Below are 16,913 nucleotides of genomic sequence, written 5' to 3' on the forward strand. Positions count from 1 at the left end.
GGAATAAACTGTTATATTTTCTGTGGTATGGTTCATAAAGTGGATCGTTCAGAATATTCAAAATGGCGATATTAAAACGTTTAAACTTAGTTATCAAGCATAATCTGATCACTCTATGTAAAAATAAAGTGTATTTTCGCAAAGATGCGGTTTATAATTTTGCATCAGAATTTGACACATATTTATACTGTGTCAGATTCTTTGCTGAAACGCGAGGACCGAAAAACATGATTTCACAAATGTTCAAATACGAATCAATTAATAAAATATCAAATTTATGCATCTAGGTTTGACTCACATTCACAATAAATATCGGCCGAATTGATCTGGTTCGTAAACACTCAAACAATGGCGACCAAAAGTAACTTGAAATCTTATTAAGCTCACTGTTGCGTAAACTGTGGATCAATACATTTTAATCTCATTCAATAAATACTTTTTTCAGTGATATGTTGTTAATTTGTCAGAGACAATACTAGTTTAAATGACAAATACCAATTTGCTTTACAATGTATAGAACAGTACCGGAACATACTTTCCATGAAATGTAGAACTATTTTGAAGGCGTAGAAAAACATATTCATCTATGGAAATGCCGATTTAAAAAAGGTCATGTAACTCGGCTGTTTCAGTATTGATTTCCATTGCTTAAATGAGTTCGAACCCCACCAAAAACAGGTACAATTTGCCTGCCGGCCTGCACGCGCTTTATATAGACAATGTATGACAAGCTTTCTGGTTCCCATTTTCATGGTTCAGTGGTGCCCATGTTTTGTATACGCTTTACTCCGGCAATAAAGCAAGTAGTCCCTTGCACACACGTTAGCGTAGTAGGACTTGTAGAGCCGAACACTACGCGTTCGTCTTCGAGCCCGTATTACTTCTTGTTTTATCGGATGTAATGGACATTGACACTTCACTGATAGGTAGATATTTTTTACTTAATAAAATGGAGATCATTCTGGGTTTGTTACAACAGTGAAACGTTTATATCAATACAGAACTGGAAATTAAATGATGACCGAGTATCGTCAAAAATCGATCGTTAACTCTCAAAGTCGTAAAAAATCAATTTTGATTTTAGGAAACTGATTATCGCTAGTTTTAACTGTATCAATTATATAGCTTTTATTTTATAATCTCCATTAATCTCCACATGGAGTTTCTGCCAAGATTAAATGTAGTAACCAATCATGGCTCACTCGATATATTTGGCTACTCATCAGTGACATTTTTGAAGCAAAGGTTGGAAACATTCTCGTGTATATTTTCAATTTCGATTTTGAAATCAATAATTGCTTGAAATACGCATTATTATTTTAAGTTTATGATATCGACTGTGTTTATAGAGATTGAAAATGATGTGATGTAAAGCGATTCTATCTGTCTTATTTCCTAGATTATCAAAGATGATTTAAAGTTTACAAATTAAGATGAACACTCAGATAATGATGCTGTGATACGTGACGTGTACATTTGATAAATGTAATTTACAGGGAAAACATCAATGAACTTCATTGAATCTTGACAAATACTTACTCTTTTTGAATATAAAATTGATACTTGATATACATGTTGAAACTAAACGCTTAAATATTAATATAAATTCTTCAAAGACAATTACAAGTTGACTTGTGCATCCTGCATTGTTTATTGAGTTATCAATTTTCTCTATCCATAATAAGTTTTATTTTGAACTTGGTTATTTCAAATTATCGCATTCTAAATTGCTTTTTTTGAAAATGTTCATATGCATTGTGTAATTGTTTATGCTGTTAGAAAGACACTATCTGAATACATGGAATTTCAATTTAGATAAATGAGTCGTGATTAAACGAGTATAAATCTACATGAAAATAAATCTCAGGAGCGAGATTGAGATAATTTGAAAACAAACATACACGAAACACTGATGTATTGTCAGTTCAATATTGAATGATGCCGACTTCAATGAAGATTGACCAGACTGGGTGAAACGAATCTAAGTCTATTATCATAGTCTATTATTATACTATAATATTATGTTAAACTATCCAGGATATGTACTTGATACGACCTAATATACAGAAAGTATTAGAAGCTATTCTGACTTTAACCTGGCCGAACTTAACATAAATTACTTATTTCTGTCTTGAAACTGTAACGGTAGAAGCAACAGTTATTATAAAAATAGTTTAGAACCTAAACACATTAAGTTCAATAATCAATAACCTAATCTGCACTTCGCATATGAAAGAAAATGTTACAGAACAAACAAACACAACATCATATTTAATCTTTCTAAGCTTAATATCACACGAACTGGCTATCTAAGCCAAGTATTACCAACGTGTATGTTGCTCTTGTTCGACATTCTCTCTCAACCAAATATAAAACACACAGAAATATGCTAAAATATGAAATATTAATTTACATTGTAAAGAATATTCCAAATTTTATCTTATCAAGACCTTTTTCCGACTTAAATGGACCATCTTCGTTAAACTTTGACAAAATAAAGTCATGGAGTATATACCTCTTTTTTACAAATTTATACCGTATCTGTCACAGGAAGGCATTCAGCTTTCCATGTTACTTTGCGCCTGTCGCAAGGTGTACACTCTGACCTGGCTAGAAAGCTGCGCATACGACATTACATGAAGTTTCACGAAAAAAAGATCATTATATCATTCTAACCAACATATTGGAATAAGGAAATATCCAGTTCATCTAGTTAAACTAACATATTCAATATAATTCAATTTATAGTAAATATAGTATCCACAGCAACACTTACGCAATGCGAGAATAATGTCATTCATAATTCAATAAACAAATGACAAATTATCGAGCCCGGCCGTCATTTTTATATGTTTAGTTCAATTATTTAATTAACTAATAATATCTTTTGTAACCGAAAATGAAAATCTAAAGCGTAGAAAAATGTTGACTAAATAAACGAATGGTATCGCTGCCAAATAACAATTCGAGTTGTGCGCCTTTAACTGTTGTATACCACAGCACAAAAACCTCCTGCATTCCCAACAATATTCTTCCGCGACTCGTCTAAACACTTAAGCAGACGACAACTCGTTATAATTATTTTTGAAACGAAATAATTTTAATTAATATCTCCTTCAGTCACCTGTTTGAAAATACAATAACCATATTTACATATCTAGTAAGTGATTTTCAATGAAAGTACATACCTAGTACAAAAAGTGTTGCGCAAGCCTTTTCATCGTTGGTTTGCATCATGATGAGTTTATAGGTTCCTGCTGATGCTCTCTGTACATTAGAAAGTGTGATAGAAAAATCACCGTTGGCAGCGTTTCCCGAAAACGTACAGTCTGCAGGCTGACATGACTCTTGTTGCATTACTTCACCGTTATAGAAATCTATGCTCATCAAATTGGTTCTGTCCTTCATAATCTGGTAGCTTATAACGCCTTGAGTGTTTACAGTTGTCTTCAATGTAAGTTTTATAATGTCATTTTCTCTTTGAAATAATCGAGGAAAACTGGCTGGACAGCCCAAGCACGAATCTGAAAACGGAAGAACATCATATTGCTAAATCTGCATAATATCACGACAGTGTTTAATTAAATGAACAAATTACGTTATTTTTTATCATAGTGTATTGCCATGAGGCTCATATAACACACACATTCAGTAATGGATTTAATCGTCTTTACCGACCGTTGCAAACATAGTTTCTGTTTTACAATTTCTTTATATTTTAAATATTTATCTGCTGGAAAATGTATTTATTTTGTTACTGATTGTGATCGCAACAATACGCATATATTCGTTAAAGTAGGCACATAATTATACCTATCAAATGCGTGATATGGTACACGATATCTTAAGAGTTTAAGCAAATGCATCTGTTTACTAGTAATACACATGGTAGTGTAAACATGGTCTAAATAGCACGATATTATTTTACTTCAGAGTCGCCGAACAAACGGAATCACGAATGCTGCTTTATTTGTACTAGAATTCAATACATCGTTTTAGTATGAGTATTGGGTAAACATCTCTTTCCTGTTAAATTTCGTCTTGACATTTAATAAGTTGCTGCCTTTGGCACTTTTCAATTAATGACGTTCCGCGTTATTCTGACAATATTCGGTTGCTTTATTCGGGAAGACGGACACTGATTCACATACCGAAATATGTTCAAAAATGGGTTGGTTTTGCGTTATTTTCAGACATTTTTGTAAAGTTTTGGCCTTTCTCGAAAAGCGATTACCGCAAATGGGTGTATTTGGAACCGTAATGATGTTTAAGTAATCGCCCTGTTAACGGTTGTTGTGGTTGTCTGATAAGCACACTTGCTTTACACCAGACGATCCGGGTTTGATTTCCGGCCTGGGCGTGTTTGTTCTGTTTGTGGTCACCATGCGGGATAAAATTGGCTTTCTTTCGGATCTCCGGCTTTTCCTCCATAACACATTATTACTCCTCGTGCAAGATCGTGCAAACGAGGTTGACTTAGCATGTGTTTCTATAACTTTCTTCACTATCGTAGTAAAATAAATAATGTTTATACTTAAGTATATGTGCCGTCAATCAAGTCACATTCTTGCATTTTATAGTTAAACATCTGTATTATTTTATAATCAATTGTAGTTACTTTCCCTTGATCAAGACAGAACACTTCACTTGGAACCAGAAAATGTACGCCCAAAAAAATATTTAAAATTAAAAACAAATGTTACACAAGTAAAAAAAGATATACTTGGAAATTAAAAGATTTTATTATAACCGTTTATTAGAAAAATGGTTATCCCATTTTCCAAACGTTTCCTTGGACTTGGAGCTGAATGTTCGAAGATTCGTTTTCATACCAAACAAATTACAGACAAAAACAACTGTTCGAACATGAATATAATTTATATCATCGTTTAAAAATGTGTTGAACTGTTTGGCGTTGTGGCGGAAAATTCACACAACAATTTACCGATAAACTGATATTTTTCTTACTCAACCCACGCCTCAAAATTTGTCAACAAGCTAGCGTGGTCCTCATTATTACCTTGAAAACAACCTGTCTTCAAGCGAAACAGACTGGTCTCTGACAGTAATATGACTGAATACCATGAAACACCCTCTAAGAAAAATGATTTATATCCAATGTTTTTTCGCAATTGTGTTGACTACACATTCGACCTTTCAAATTTTCATTTAATAAATGGCGACGTAGTAAGCTGGTTATGTATTCATGCCACACTTAAAATAAAAGGGTTTTCGTTATTTTTTGGAACATAGATGCACTTATACTTCATTGATAACTGTTTATAAAATCCTTGAACTAAAAATCGAGCGAATGAAAAACTACAAAAAAGAATATCACAGAACATCATCTCAACAAACCGGAAATAGAAAATTGACAGCGACGTCACCAGCTATTAATAGTATAATTTCGCGTTAGGGCCGTCCCACGGGTAGCGGCGTAAATCACTCCCTTTTCAAAAAAAGGGTAATTAAAAAAATACTATACAACATGGAAAATGAGCATAAAAGGAAAAAAATAATTTTTAAATATCGTATAAAATTTCACTCGCGATTATAGAAAAACTTTAGTTTCACTCACTTAAGGCTTCGCCACTCATGAAAATCCGTTTTTTCTATGACACTCGTGAAATAAAACATGATCTTAAAATGAAATAAACCAATATACTTTCTTTGTATATATCTACCCTAAATTTAATTACTTTTTTAAGAAGAAATTGGCCAATAGTGCATGCATATACATTCATGAACGCATAACCAGCGATAACAATAAGCAGTGTCAATTATATAAACACTATGTGCAATACAGCTGTATGGATATTGGTAGTTGAGGCACGAATTTATGTGATGTATCGAGTATTGAAGATATCGTCGACCTAAACTTTCTAAGTTATTTATACTACAAAAACAAAACAAGATATTCATCTTCATCCGCACACAAAATCATCAGACGGGGCTTTACCATACGACAAATTATTTAAAGCGTACACAATTTCAATTTCACTAAAGGTGTATTCAAAACAACATCTACTTTGCTTGCTTTCATCGGACCAACAGGGTCGTCAATGAAAGTATTCTCGTCAATTCCCAAGAATGCTGAAATATTATTTTACGCGTAGGCACTTGAAATATCGTTAACGTTACAAGTGACAACTGCAGTCTCTATTAACGAGTTACAATTTTTCTTTGGATTATAACGGTTTTGAAAAATTTCTTTCCTACGTTAAGATTGAGACTGTACTCATTTACTTTGTGCATATGATTTGAAACAGCGCTTTGCTTCTTTGTAACTAGACAGATCATTCCTGTAGCAAAAAACTCACAAAAGCCTATATTGTTTGTGCTTTTATCCGCCTATAGGTTATCACTACACGGCGGCTGTATTTTAACAAAATGAATAAAATGATTAGACTTCAGTACAATCTTAAAAGTACAGGTTTTATATAAATTAGTTAAAAGCTTCTCAGCTCTGTTACAACCATCGGCAACAAACGTAATATATCATCATAAAAGATATTAAACTTTAGAAAACACAACGCCACACTGTTTCTTGCAATTGTCCCATTTAAACCTATTTCAATTTAAACATAACCACCACCCTTCCGTATCTAAAACCCATTATTCCATTATTTAAATTAGCTCTTGTGCAATAGAAAACCTAAATGTACAATTAACCGGAAAGTCAAATATTCCGTCCAGGCAATATTATAATCAACAACGAAACACCCATTGCCTGACGTACTCGTTATTTTTCCAACTAGATCTTCAAAAAGACTACCATTCATTATATTGATATCAGTAACACAACGGAGTTTTGCTAAGTTATTTACAAAGATATCTAATCGATATTTGATATCAAGTTTTTAAGGTTCTAATAATAATAATAATAATAATAATAATAATGATAATAATATCTTTATTTAAAGAAGGTATAGACACATTATGACATAATTACAGGTTCAACCATAACAACATCATATTTACAATGTGGTCTTCTATGAAGAAAAACAAACACACAAAAACAAAATGCATTTGGTAAATCATAAAACATCTCCATCGCACTTATACATTGGTATTCAAGAACTATTGATGTTTTGAATATAATTATTCTGTACAAATCATGTTTAATTAACATAACAATTATTTCAATATACATCATGTACACGCCGACAGACACTCAATAAAACAAAACAATTTATAAAACAACAGTTATTTCAGGTTTTAAGATAATGAAAAGACGATATGCACATTTCAAGAGGTGCACTTTGTAATTATGCGTAAATGTGTTTAACTTTTTTGCATTTCGTATTTCATTTGGAATAGTATTCCAAACCTTCATACTGTAGTATGTAGTTCATATCAAGAACCTGTCACATACTGTGATATCCCCTGCCGAAGTAAGTAAAGAAGAATCTGGATTGTTTAATACAAAAGCTATCATAAGTCATAAGATGATAAATTCCAGGGAAACTGGTGATTCAAAGCACACCTTTGTATATGTTTCTGTGTCCGCTGACTAGACTGCTATGCATGTTTTGGAGAGGAAAGATACAAAAACAATAAGTCCTTTAAATGGAACAGCTAGTAAAACTTTAATCTTAAATTAGATGAGAGCAGCAGCTTTGCAACCTATACACCTTATCACCATTTAAATCTTTGCACTGCCGGCTACCTATCACCAAAGGCTTTTGTCAATATCTTGAACATATAGGAAGTTATATAACGGAAAAAAGGTATATAAGGAACCAAATCGCTGGATTCCGGCCTGTCTTGAAAGTAATTAGACCACTCAGACTAAAAGTCAATACGAAGACACCCGAGTACATGTACTTTTTTAGATCGGCACTTCCATTTATAGATATTTTTGTTTATGTATCAATAGTTTTACATTTGGTAGGAAAGTATTTTTCTTCTCTATGCAATGCGTATGTAGCAAAATTGTTTTCATCATTAAAACTAATATTGCCTCTGCCAAATTCACAAAATATTGTTTTAACAAAATATTTATTGAATTTGATTTAAATGTTTTTATCCGCATTTCACATTACAATGAATTTCGAGATAAGATTTAAAGTTACAATTGGATGCCATTTACTAAGAGTTAGAAACCGGATCAAGTCGGCTATTAAAAACATGTCGGATATTTATTGTAAAGATGATTTGAACTAAGATGAATTAGTTTTAATTTTAATTAGGTATTTACATCTTAACACTTGCGACCTCATGGTTTATCGATCCTCTCATTCTAATTTGAATGCGACAGCGAGATAGGCTACGGCGTCGCACACAGTGTAAATATGTGTATTTTGATAATTTTATGTTTATAAACTTCAACTTTGAGAAAATACACAATATATTTCAATGTATTGATCATTTGATGTTTGATATCATCAGTTGAAATGGTTTGATACGGGCTTGAAGACAAACGCGAACGCGTATATGCAAGGGACTTTTTGCCGGAGTGATAGGTATGAAAAAATTTGGGCACCACTGGACCATGAAAATGAGAAACAGAAAATATTGTTATACATTGTTGATATATAACGCGTGTGCGCGCCGGCAAGCAAATTGTACATGTTTTGGGCGGGGTTTGACCTCCGTAAACCAATGAAAATTCATTACGGAAACACCCGAATAACTTTTTTGATCGGAACTTCCATATATGGATACGGGTTAAAAATAGTACTTCATTTAATAGGAAAGCGTGTTTTACTTATACGCAATACCGAATAAAGCAAAACAAATTGTCATTAAAGCAGTTATTACATTCGACAAAATCACTAAGTATCGCTGAATCTAAATGCTTATGGAAACAAACTTAAATGTATTAATCCGCATTTCACGCTACTATGAACTTGATGAAGATTTCAAGCGAGCATTGAACGCAATTTTGTTTATAGGGAACAACAACAACAACAACAACAAATAAAGCCGTAACAAATCCTGCTCCCAGTTTGGAAGCAGATCAAATAAGTCTAATTTAATTATTAAGGTGAGTTTATCTGAGATGCATGTTTTTATTTTTTTATTGAACTACATATTTTTGAAAACTGTTTATCTAGAAACTTCACGTTTTATCTATCTTCGCGTTCCAATCAAGGTACAGGGTTTCCCAGTTTGACGGAGAGGTCGTACCAGTTACAACTTAACTATACTACTCTTAATATTGCCATTTCTACTTTTATTTCACAGGGTTTTCCATTTTTTATTTGTTCGCATCAGATTAAATAGTTAAGTTTCGTTTTTACAACAATTTTTTGGACAATAAGCTGCTAAACAAGATCTTATAGTAGTTGAAATATTTTGTTGATGTCATGCAGAAAGCTGCAGCCATTTTGAATATTCTGAACGATCAGCATTATGACCTATAACACATAAAAACTAACAAGAAACGTTACTTTCTGTACTTTCTAAATACGTGAGTCATAATGCTGTTCCTTTTTAAGATTGAACGTATTACTGAAAATAATGAATGAAATAAATGAACAGTGATTGCGATATTATTGCTGTATTGTTTTTAATTTACAGGAAATGCACCAGTCAATTGTAACTACGCCCTCTCAGGTCTGTGGGTATACCGGGGATAGCCGGGGAAAGGGCCATGCTTTTACCTTTCAGGTGTCCCCGCAGTGCCGGGTGAATGCGGTGGTTTTGTGTTCGCGCAAAATATAGCGGGGAATGGGCCTTACCTAGGGTCCCTGGGGTGCGGGGGCATTTAGCGGGGATTTTACCACCAGGTCGTTTCCGCAGGGCGAAGATTTTAGCCGGGGTTGGCTGGACCGAAAGTCAAAGTCCCCGCTATTCCCCGGACCTGAGGGGGCCGTGGTTATAATTGACTAGTGCATAAAAAAATGAAAATTGTGAAAGAGAAAGAGAAAATATTCAGCGTTTATTTAGTCATTAAGTCCATTAACATATGGTTTTGAAACTTTGCACACTTGTTCACCATCATGCCCCCAACCTGTACACAGTAGGAGCTAACTAATTTTGACAAAATTATGCCCCATTTTCGACATAGAATTAACGTTAAAGTTTGCGTACCACCGCAAATATTTTCAAAGTCCATTGACATCTGGCTTTGAAACTTCGCACGCTTGTTCAAAATAATGCCCCCAACATGTACACAGGAGGAGGTCACTGTATCGAGCATTTTTACAGAATTATGCCCCTTTTTAGACTCAGAATTTACATTAAAGTTTGCGTACCACCTCAAATATTTTCCAATTCAATTTATGTAAATATCTCAGCACATCATGTATTGCATTGAAATCTAATATAACAGTGATCAATGCATGTTTTGCCAAAACTTTTTAGTCCATACACTGAAAAGCAGCGAGCGCGCTGTCTCTGTGACAGCTCTTGTTCTTATTTATTTTCTTGTTTGTAACATATTCTTCAAATGCGTTTGTGTACTTGATCTAAAATGCATAGTAGCTTTATTTAAGTTTATTAAGAGGAATAACTCTAAACTTCATATAGAATATAAAGTAATGCATTATATATAATGTATTCACTATTATTGAAGATTGTTGTGTATACACTAAATAAATTGCTAACAGCAACATAACTGCTAGTTATTTAAAAAGTGTTATGAACATATATAAAAAGCGTTACTCTTTCACTTCTAGATTGTTTCACTTAGTCATTAAGTTAACTTAAAGTGTCCGGCAATTACACTTCAAGCCCGTAGGACAGCGCCGTGGTTAATATTATCGATTTACTACGTTTTATTGGACTAATTAACTAATAGAAATGTTTCATTGGTCAGTTAAAAATGTTTTTTTTGTAATACCGATGGTCGCAGCCATTTAAGTTAATCTGAACGATTCAAATTAAGACCCATTACACCCAAAAATGTTACAGAACATATTACGTACAGTCACAGTGATGTACTGAACTGTTTCAATTTTTGAAGGATTAAGTGGGATCGAAATAAGAAAACTCGACGCTCAGCATTGCCAGTTGTATATATTAAGGGACACAAGATGGAACAACTGTACGAATATTTTTTGTCTAAGTTAGAACTGTTTGTCTAAGTAAGAAACGATTCTAAGCATGAGCAGTTTGGACTCACCAAAATTCTTCTTTGTTGTCAATAAGTTGTTAAAAACTCATTGCAAAACATCCAATCGATATTATATTTCTCGAGCTTGATTTTGCCTATTTCCAGAGTAGTAGAGTGTAGTTTCAGTATGTGTTAAACAGTGCTTTTATGTAATTTGTAGATTTTGATGTGCCAAAAAAGCTGTAGCATGGTTCCACCGTTGGACAAGGAATCTGAATCCGGGAGATGCAGCAATGAATTCCATACTTAAAGAGAATGAAGATTTAAGTCACCCCTGTATAACGTGTTTGTGTGTAAATAATTCAAACGTGTGACATTTACAGCAAATGTATTATAACTGAGAAACAAATAGACATTTGCAAAATGATGTTTTCTTAAATAATGCCAAATGTAGCATTTAAAACCAGATACTTTTAAAACACATCAGTTTTTAGTATCTTTTCTTTGTTTTTTGTTGTTGCGCTCTTTGTCCGAGAAGCTCTTAGTTCGGCATACAGTAATAATGGTTTTATGACGGTCAATGAACACAATATAACTATATATATGTAAAAAGACTTGAAAAAGAAAACAATGACAAAGTGATGCATTTCAGTGTAAAGCTAAAATTGATTCAATTCATAAGAAATTAATTTTTCTTCAATAGTTTGCGGCTTTTTGTTTTGTCGAAAGGGATATTACGGCTTTTACTGCTTCTTTAAGTAATGAATATACACTTGTCAAACTTCGGGTTAGCTTGAAAATGAACTGTAGCAATTTTTAGATTCTACCTTGTCAAAATGATACTTTGAGGGCTTGTGTTTGGAATTTAATATCCGGGGTCCTCAATCAGTTTCATTTGAACCGCCGCATATCGTATATTGATCGCCCAACTACAACTTATTCACTTATTTTTCCAAATTGCCATTTGGACCATCTATTTCGGACGACAGTTGGTTGTTTTTGAGAACAATGTATATAAAAAGAGATGAAACGTTGGCTGAGAACTTAATAGCAACATAATTCGTCACTATATAGGAAACATTCATCGAAATAAATCTACGAATAGCCAATAATAAAGATTACTGTGGTATAAATCGGTTTTAGCCATCTTATTAGCATGTGTGCATGATAAGTCTCAATAAGGCATTAAGGCATTATAGGATGTAACCTCATCATTGTTATTAATAAAATTATTTTCATATATTCATGTATGAATGCTTTTGATAAGAAATTGGTGCTTGCCCTTTTTGCTTGTAAAGTCAACATAAGAATAGATACTTAGTGTAGATCTATTAACGAGTAATTGTTTAGAAATGACTTCTGTTAACCCTCTAAAAGAAATGCATTGATCTCAATTACAACAAGCAAATTCGTTGAATTGATACCCCCCGCCTGATTGGAAGTCAAGGAATGGAAATCAATTGTTGATGAAATATATATATATATATGAGTTTGAGTTTGATTGCAACTGTTTTAAATAAAGTATATATTGTATACAATGTAACAATTATAATTGACCAAGAAACCTAGTTTATGACTCGATGTTACACAGTTCCAAACTAATCTAAGATTTCATCAAAGCAAACATTCTGATCAAGTTTCATGAAGATTGGTCCAGATATATTGCAAAAAATAAAGCCTCTAGGGTGTCCACAAGGTTTTTTTTTAAGTTTGACCCAGTGACCTTATTTTTGACCCCACATGACAAACTAGTTTCAAACAAAGAATTCATCGAGGCGTTCTGATTAAGTTTCATGGAAATTAGAGCAGATGTATTGCCTCTAGAGTGTTCCCAAGATTTATGTAAGATATAACTTAGTGACCTTGTTTTTTACCCAAATGACCCACTTTCAGTCAAATTTAACCCAAGAGAATACCCTGACTATGTTTGAACATAATCCGACCAATCACCACCATAAAATAGTTTCGGACAAGGTTTTTAAAAGATTTGACCTAGTGACCTAATTTTTTACCACATGTGACCCAGTTTAAAGCATGTTCAAGAGTTCATCAAGAAAAACATTCTGATCAAGTTTCATGAATATTCGACCATACGTATTGCCTCTAAGATTTTACCTAGTGACCTAATTTTTGACCCTATATGCCCGACTTTTACAAGCGGTCCATATTTCATCAAGGTGTACATCATGACCAAGTTCAAACATAGTCCGACCAATCATTTCCATTCCGGTCAAAAAAAAAAGATTTTACCTTGTGACCTAATTTTAGATCATAAGTGACCCAGTTTTAAAAAAGTCCAAGATTTTATCAAGGAAAACATTCTGATTAAGTTTTATGAATATTTGACCATGTATAATGCCTCTAGTATGTTCTAAAGTTTTTTCCAAGATTTGACCTAGTGACTTAGTTTTTGACCCCATGTGACCCACTTTCTTTAGTGATCCATAATTCATCAAGGAGCATACATTTGAACATAACTTGACCTATCATTACCAAGATATGGTTCCGGACAATGTTTTTCTAAGATTTGACCTAGTGAGCTAATTTTCGATCATATGTGACCTAATTTATTAACGGCCAAGAGTTCATCAAGGAAAATATACTGATTAAGTTTCATGAATATTTGAATATGTATAACGCCTCTAATATGTTCCAAAGATTTTTCTAAGATTCGACCTAGTGTTTGACCCCATGTGACCCACGTTTATAAGTGGTTCATATGTCTTCAATGGGTACATTATGACCAATTTTGAACATAACTTGACCAATCATTACAATGATATGGTTCTGGACACAATTTTTCTAAGATTTGACCTATTGACCTAATTTTTGATCATATGTGACCAAGAATTCATCAAGGAAAACATTCTGATTAAGTTTTATGAATATTTCACCATGTATAATGCCTCTTGTATGTTTCAAAGATTGTTCTAAGATTTGACCTAGTGACCTAGTTTTTGACCCCATGTGACCCACTTTTAAAAGTTAACGAGATTTGATCAAGGGGGAACATTCTGACTAAGTTTGAACATTTTCTGATCAATGCCTACCAAGATATTGTACCGGACGGACGGACAGAAGGACGGAATGACCGACGGACAACGCCAAAACAATATCCCCCTCCTACAAACTTGGATTCGGCGATGGGTAATTAACGTTCCACAGAACCGAAAGCATAAGTATTCACAATTTAGCGGCTATGTAGCATAAAGCGAATGAGTAGTCGAGTCAGAGATACTTTAGGAACATTCCATACATTTCGCCACATTTCTGTTTCATAAAGTATTGTGTGGACAACAGGGTTTAATCAAATATTATTTGAGATCCTATCAAAGGGATATACGCATCTTTTTTCTCAATTATTTCACTCTAAAATAAAATATGAACCTTACTTCCAATAACAGATTGACGTCACGATGGTCGCCCCGAACTTTTTCCCCCGGTGTGGGCTAACTTCTTACCATTTTTCGCCATCAATAACCGCTAATAACATTTCAACACTACAGTCTGTGTAAGCGCATTACCAAAGTCTTTACAAATATTGATTACGTATCAAGTCGACCACACGACGCGAATGCTACCTATTGTCATGTTACGTTATAAACGCTTGTACATCCTGTGTGTTACCATGGATATATAAACGGATGGTAATATTGCGGTCATATTGCGTCAATGCAAATATTTGGACATTATTTTCCATTAAACAATATTGAGCTGTCATTCCTTTTTAATTTATATGTATCCTTCCCCTATTGGGAAGTAAAATACACTCATTAACGTTTGATATTGACCCTATTGGGCATCCACTGTGTTTTATCTATATATTCTAATTTCACTTTTTAATGAGTATAGAGTGCACCAGAAGGCTGACAAATAATCCCACCCTGCCACCCCTTGTCAGTGGATAATGGGTGAGTAGGTTGATTAAATATTAAAAAAATATTGCAGCTGGTTTAAATAAGATAAATTTACGCTTTTTCTTAACAAACTCGGAACGAATTGAATAAACTTCAACTTACCAATAAGTACTTGCAAATACATCCATATACATATAGAGAAATACAACTCCATTTTGGCAATGCAATATTTACTAACTCAACGGAAAATAACAACGATTGCAGAGTATGTGTTAGATGTGTGTCTAATCTAGAATATACATTTATTACCGGCCGACTTCCTTCTTTGCAACATTGCGGAAGTTTAATTCACAACGTAGTTACAAAACAAAACACAATTAATGTAACTTCCGGGGTCAGAAATCTGACAGACAGCATTTTAATAGTTTTATTAACCAGTCTGTCATTTGTTTGACGTAACTTTATTTTCGTATTCAAACTAAATACAACGAATATAAGGTTAGATACTTTATTTTTGAATTTTGTATAAACAACTTGGATAATGTTAAACAATATAAATACATTTTAAATACCAGATATCAAAAGACAACATTGCAACGATGAATAGCAACTATACAACACAATCTTCCTAGTCTGTAGATTTGTAATGTATATATGTGGTTACGTTTATGTAGGTAGTCAGCTAAGTGTTTGACACAGCGCATTTAAAATCATTTGAATCCTGCTTAAACGCAGGTCCTCCAAATGAATTAACTCTGCTTTGACAAACATTTCGATAACTTCTACAAATTATGTAACACCACTGCGATAAACACACGTTACAGAATATTACCTTTTAAAAATATAGGCAATAAACTAACATATATTATAATACAAACTACAGGACAGTTTTTAATTAATTTATTCAAATTGCTTGGAACATGTAAGAAGAGTAAGGGTATCGCATTCGGATCTCGTGTATCTCACTCCGTTTCTTCAAGTCTTTCAATATCTGGATTTAAACATATTTTATTCATCCGAGTTTACATAAATAACATAAGATAAACAAAAATACATGTACAATATAGAAAAAAAGGTCAAAACTACAGATAAAAAAAGTTCTTCTCGAATCCTTAGCAAAAGTACATAGTTTTTGACGGACATTTGTTTAGCTTACAATGCAGATGACACAATTAGCTGGTTTTTATCAAATTTATTTACGTAAACTGTAAAATATGATTTTGTTTTATTTGATATTATAAAAAATAAGGGTTATTATTTACATAGGACGATACTGACAAGATTAAAGATAAAAGTGAAATATTTTTGTGTTATAAAGACTGTTAAAGTAATCTTAGTGTACTTGCAGAGATATAATACAAAAGTCATTCATTATGTTTGAGAACATTATGAGAAAGAAAACAGTAAGAACGAAGAAGAAAAATGGAAGGGTAGTTTGTTTTTAGTGAAAGACTACCAATATTTCACTGAGCCTTGAGAAACGATTGATCAAAGCAAAGTTTCCATAGATTAGTACAAAGAAGACGGATAAGAAGATTAATAAACGTTGTTTTCTGAATTTCACACGAGCATCAAAGGGACGAAGGAACAAAATAATTAGCAAAAAGGTGACGGTGCAATGAACTGTATTCGCTTCGCTAGTGAGTATAAATAACCTGTAATTTGAGTTTTCCGTAATAAAACGGATTAATTTATTTGGGAGTTCTAACTTTTCCATATTATTTAAAATATTGGACGATATTTAAATAGTTTGGTGGATCCCCTGACAGCGCACTATTTCAAATAAGAAGTTAACGAAGCATTTAACAAATTACTCAACGTTTGACTAAGCTCTGAAGAAGCTGCTAGAAGAAAATGATTATCAAATCCGTTAGGCCTTGATGCTTTACCAACAATGTGACTACTTCAAGCAACTCATTTACTTCGGAGGATATGATAACACTGCAATCGCCTACATAGGTCTGAAGAAAAAATAAATAATTCAGAATATCAGCCTTGCCCTGGTCGTCTCCAAGGCAAACACAATCTAGTGGGATGTTTGGTGGGTGAAGCAA

The 16,913-nt window shown here is 33.2% G+C and overlaps 1 protein-coding gene across 4 annotated transcripts in view; it reads right to left on the minus strand.

The window, feature by feature from the left end:
* LOC128234965 (hemicentin-1-like) overlaps positions 1-15,175 on the minus strand; it is a 57,142-nt gene extending 41,967 nt beyond the window's left edge. For all 4 annotated transcript variants that reach the window (XM_052949615.1, XM_052949617.1, XM_052949616.1 and 1 more), the window contains exons 1-2: positions 15,022-15,175; positions 3,189-3,524 (exon numbers count right to left, since the gene is read on the minus strand). In XM_052949615.1, the coding sequence (XP_052805575.1) occupies positions 3,189-3,524; positions 15,022-15,073 (388 nt within the window). In that variant the 5' untranslated portion in view covers positions 15,074-15,175. The remainder of the gene's footprint in view (positions 1-3,188; positions 3,525-15,021) is intronic.
* Positions 15,176-16,913: the final 1,738 nt, after the last annotated feature.

This window comes from Mya arenaria, chromosome 5 (genome assembly GCF_026914265.1).
Source record: "Mya arenaria isolate MELC-2E11 chromosome 5, ASM2691426v1".
In the NCBI taxonomy this organism is placed as follows: Eukaryota; Metazoa; Mollusca; class Bivalvia; order Myida; family Myidae; genus Mya; species Mya arenaria.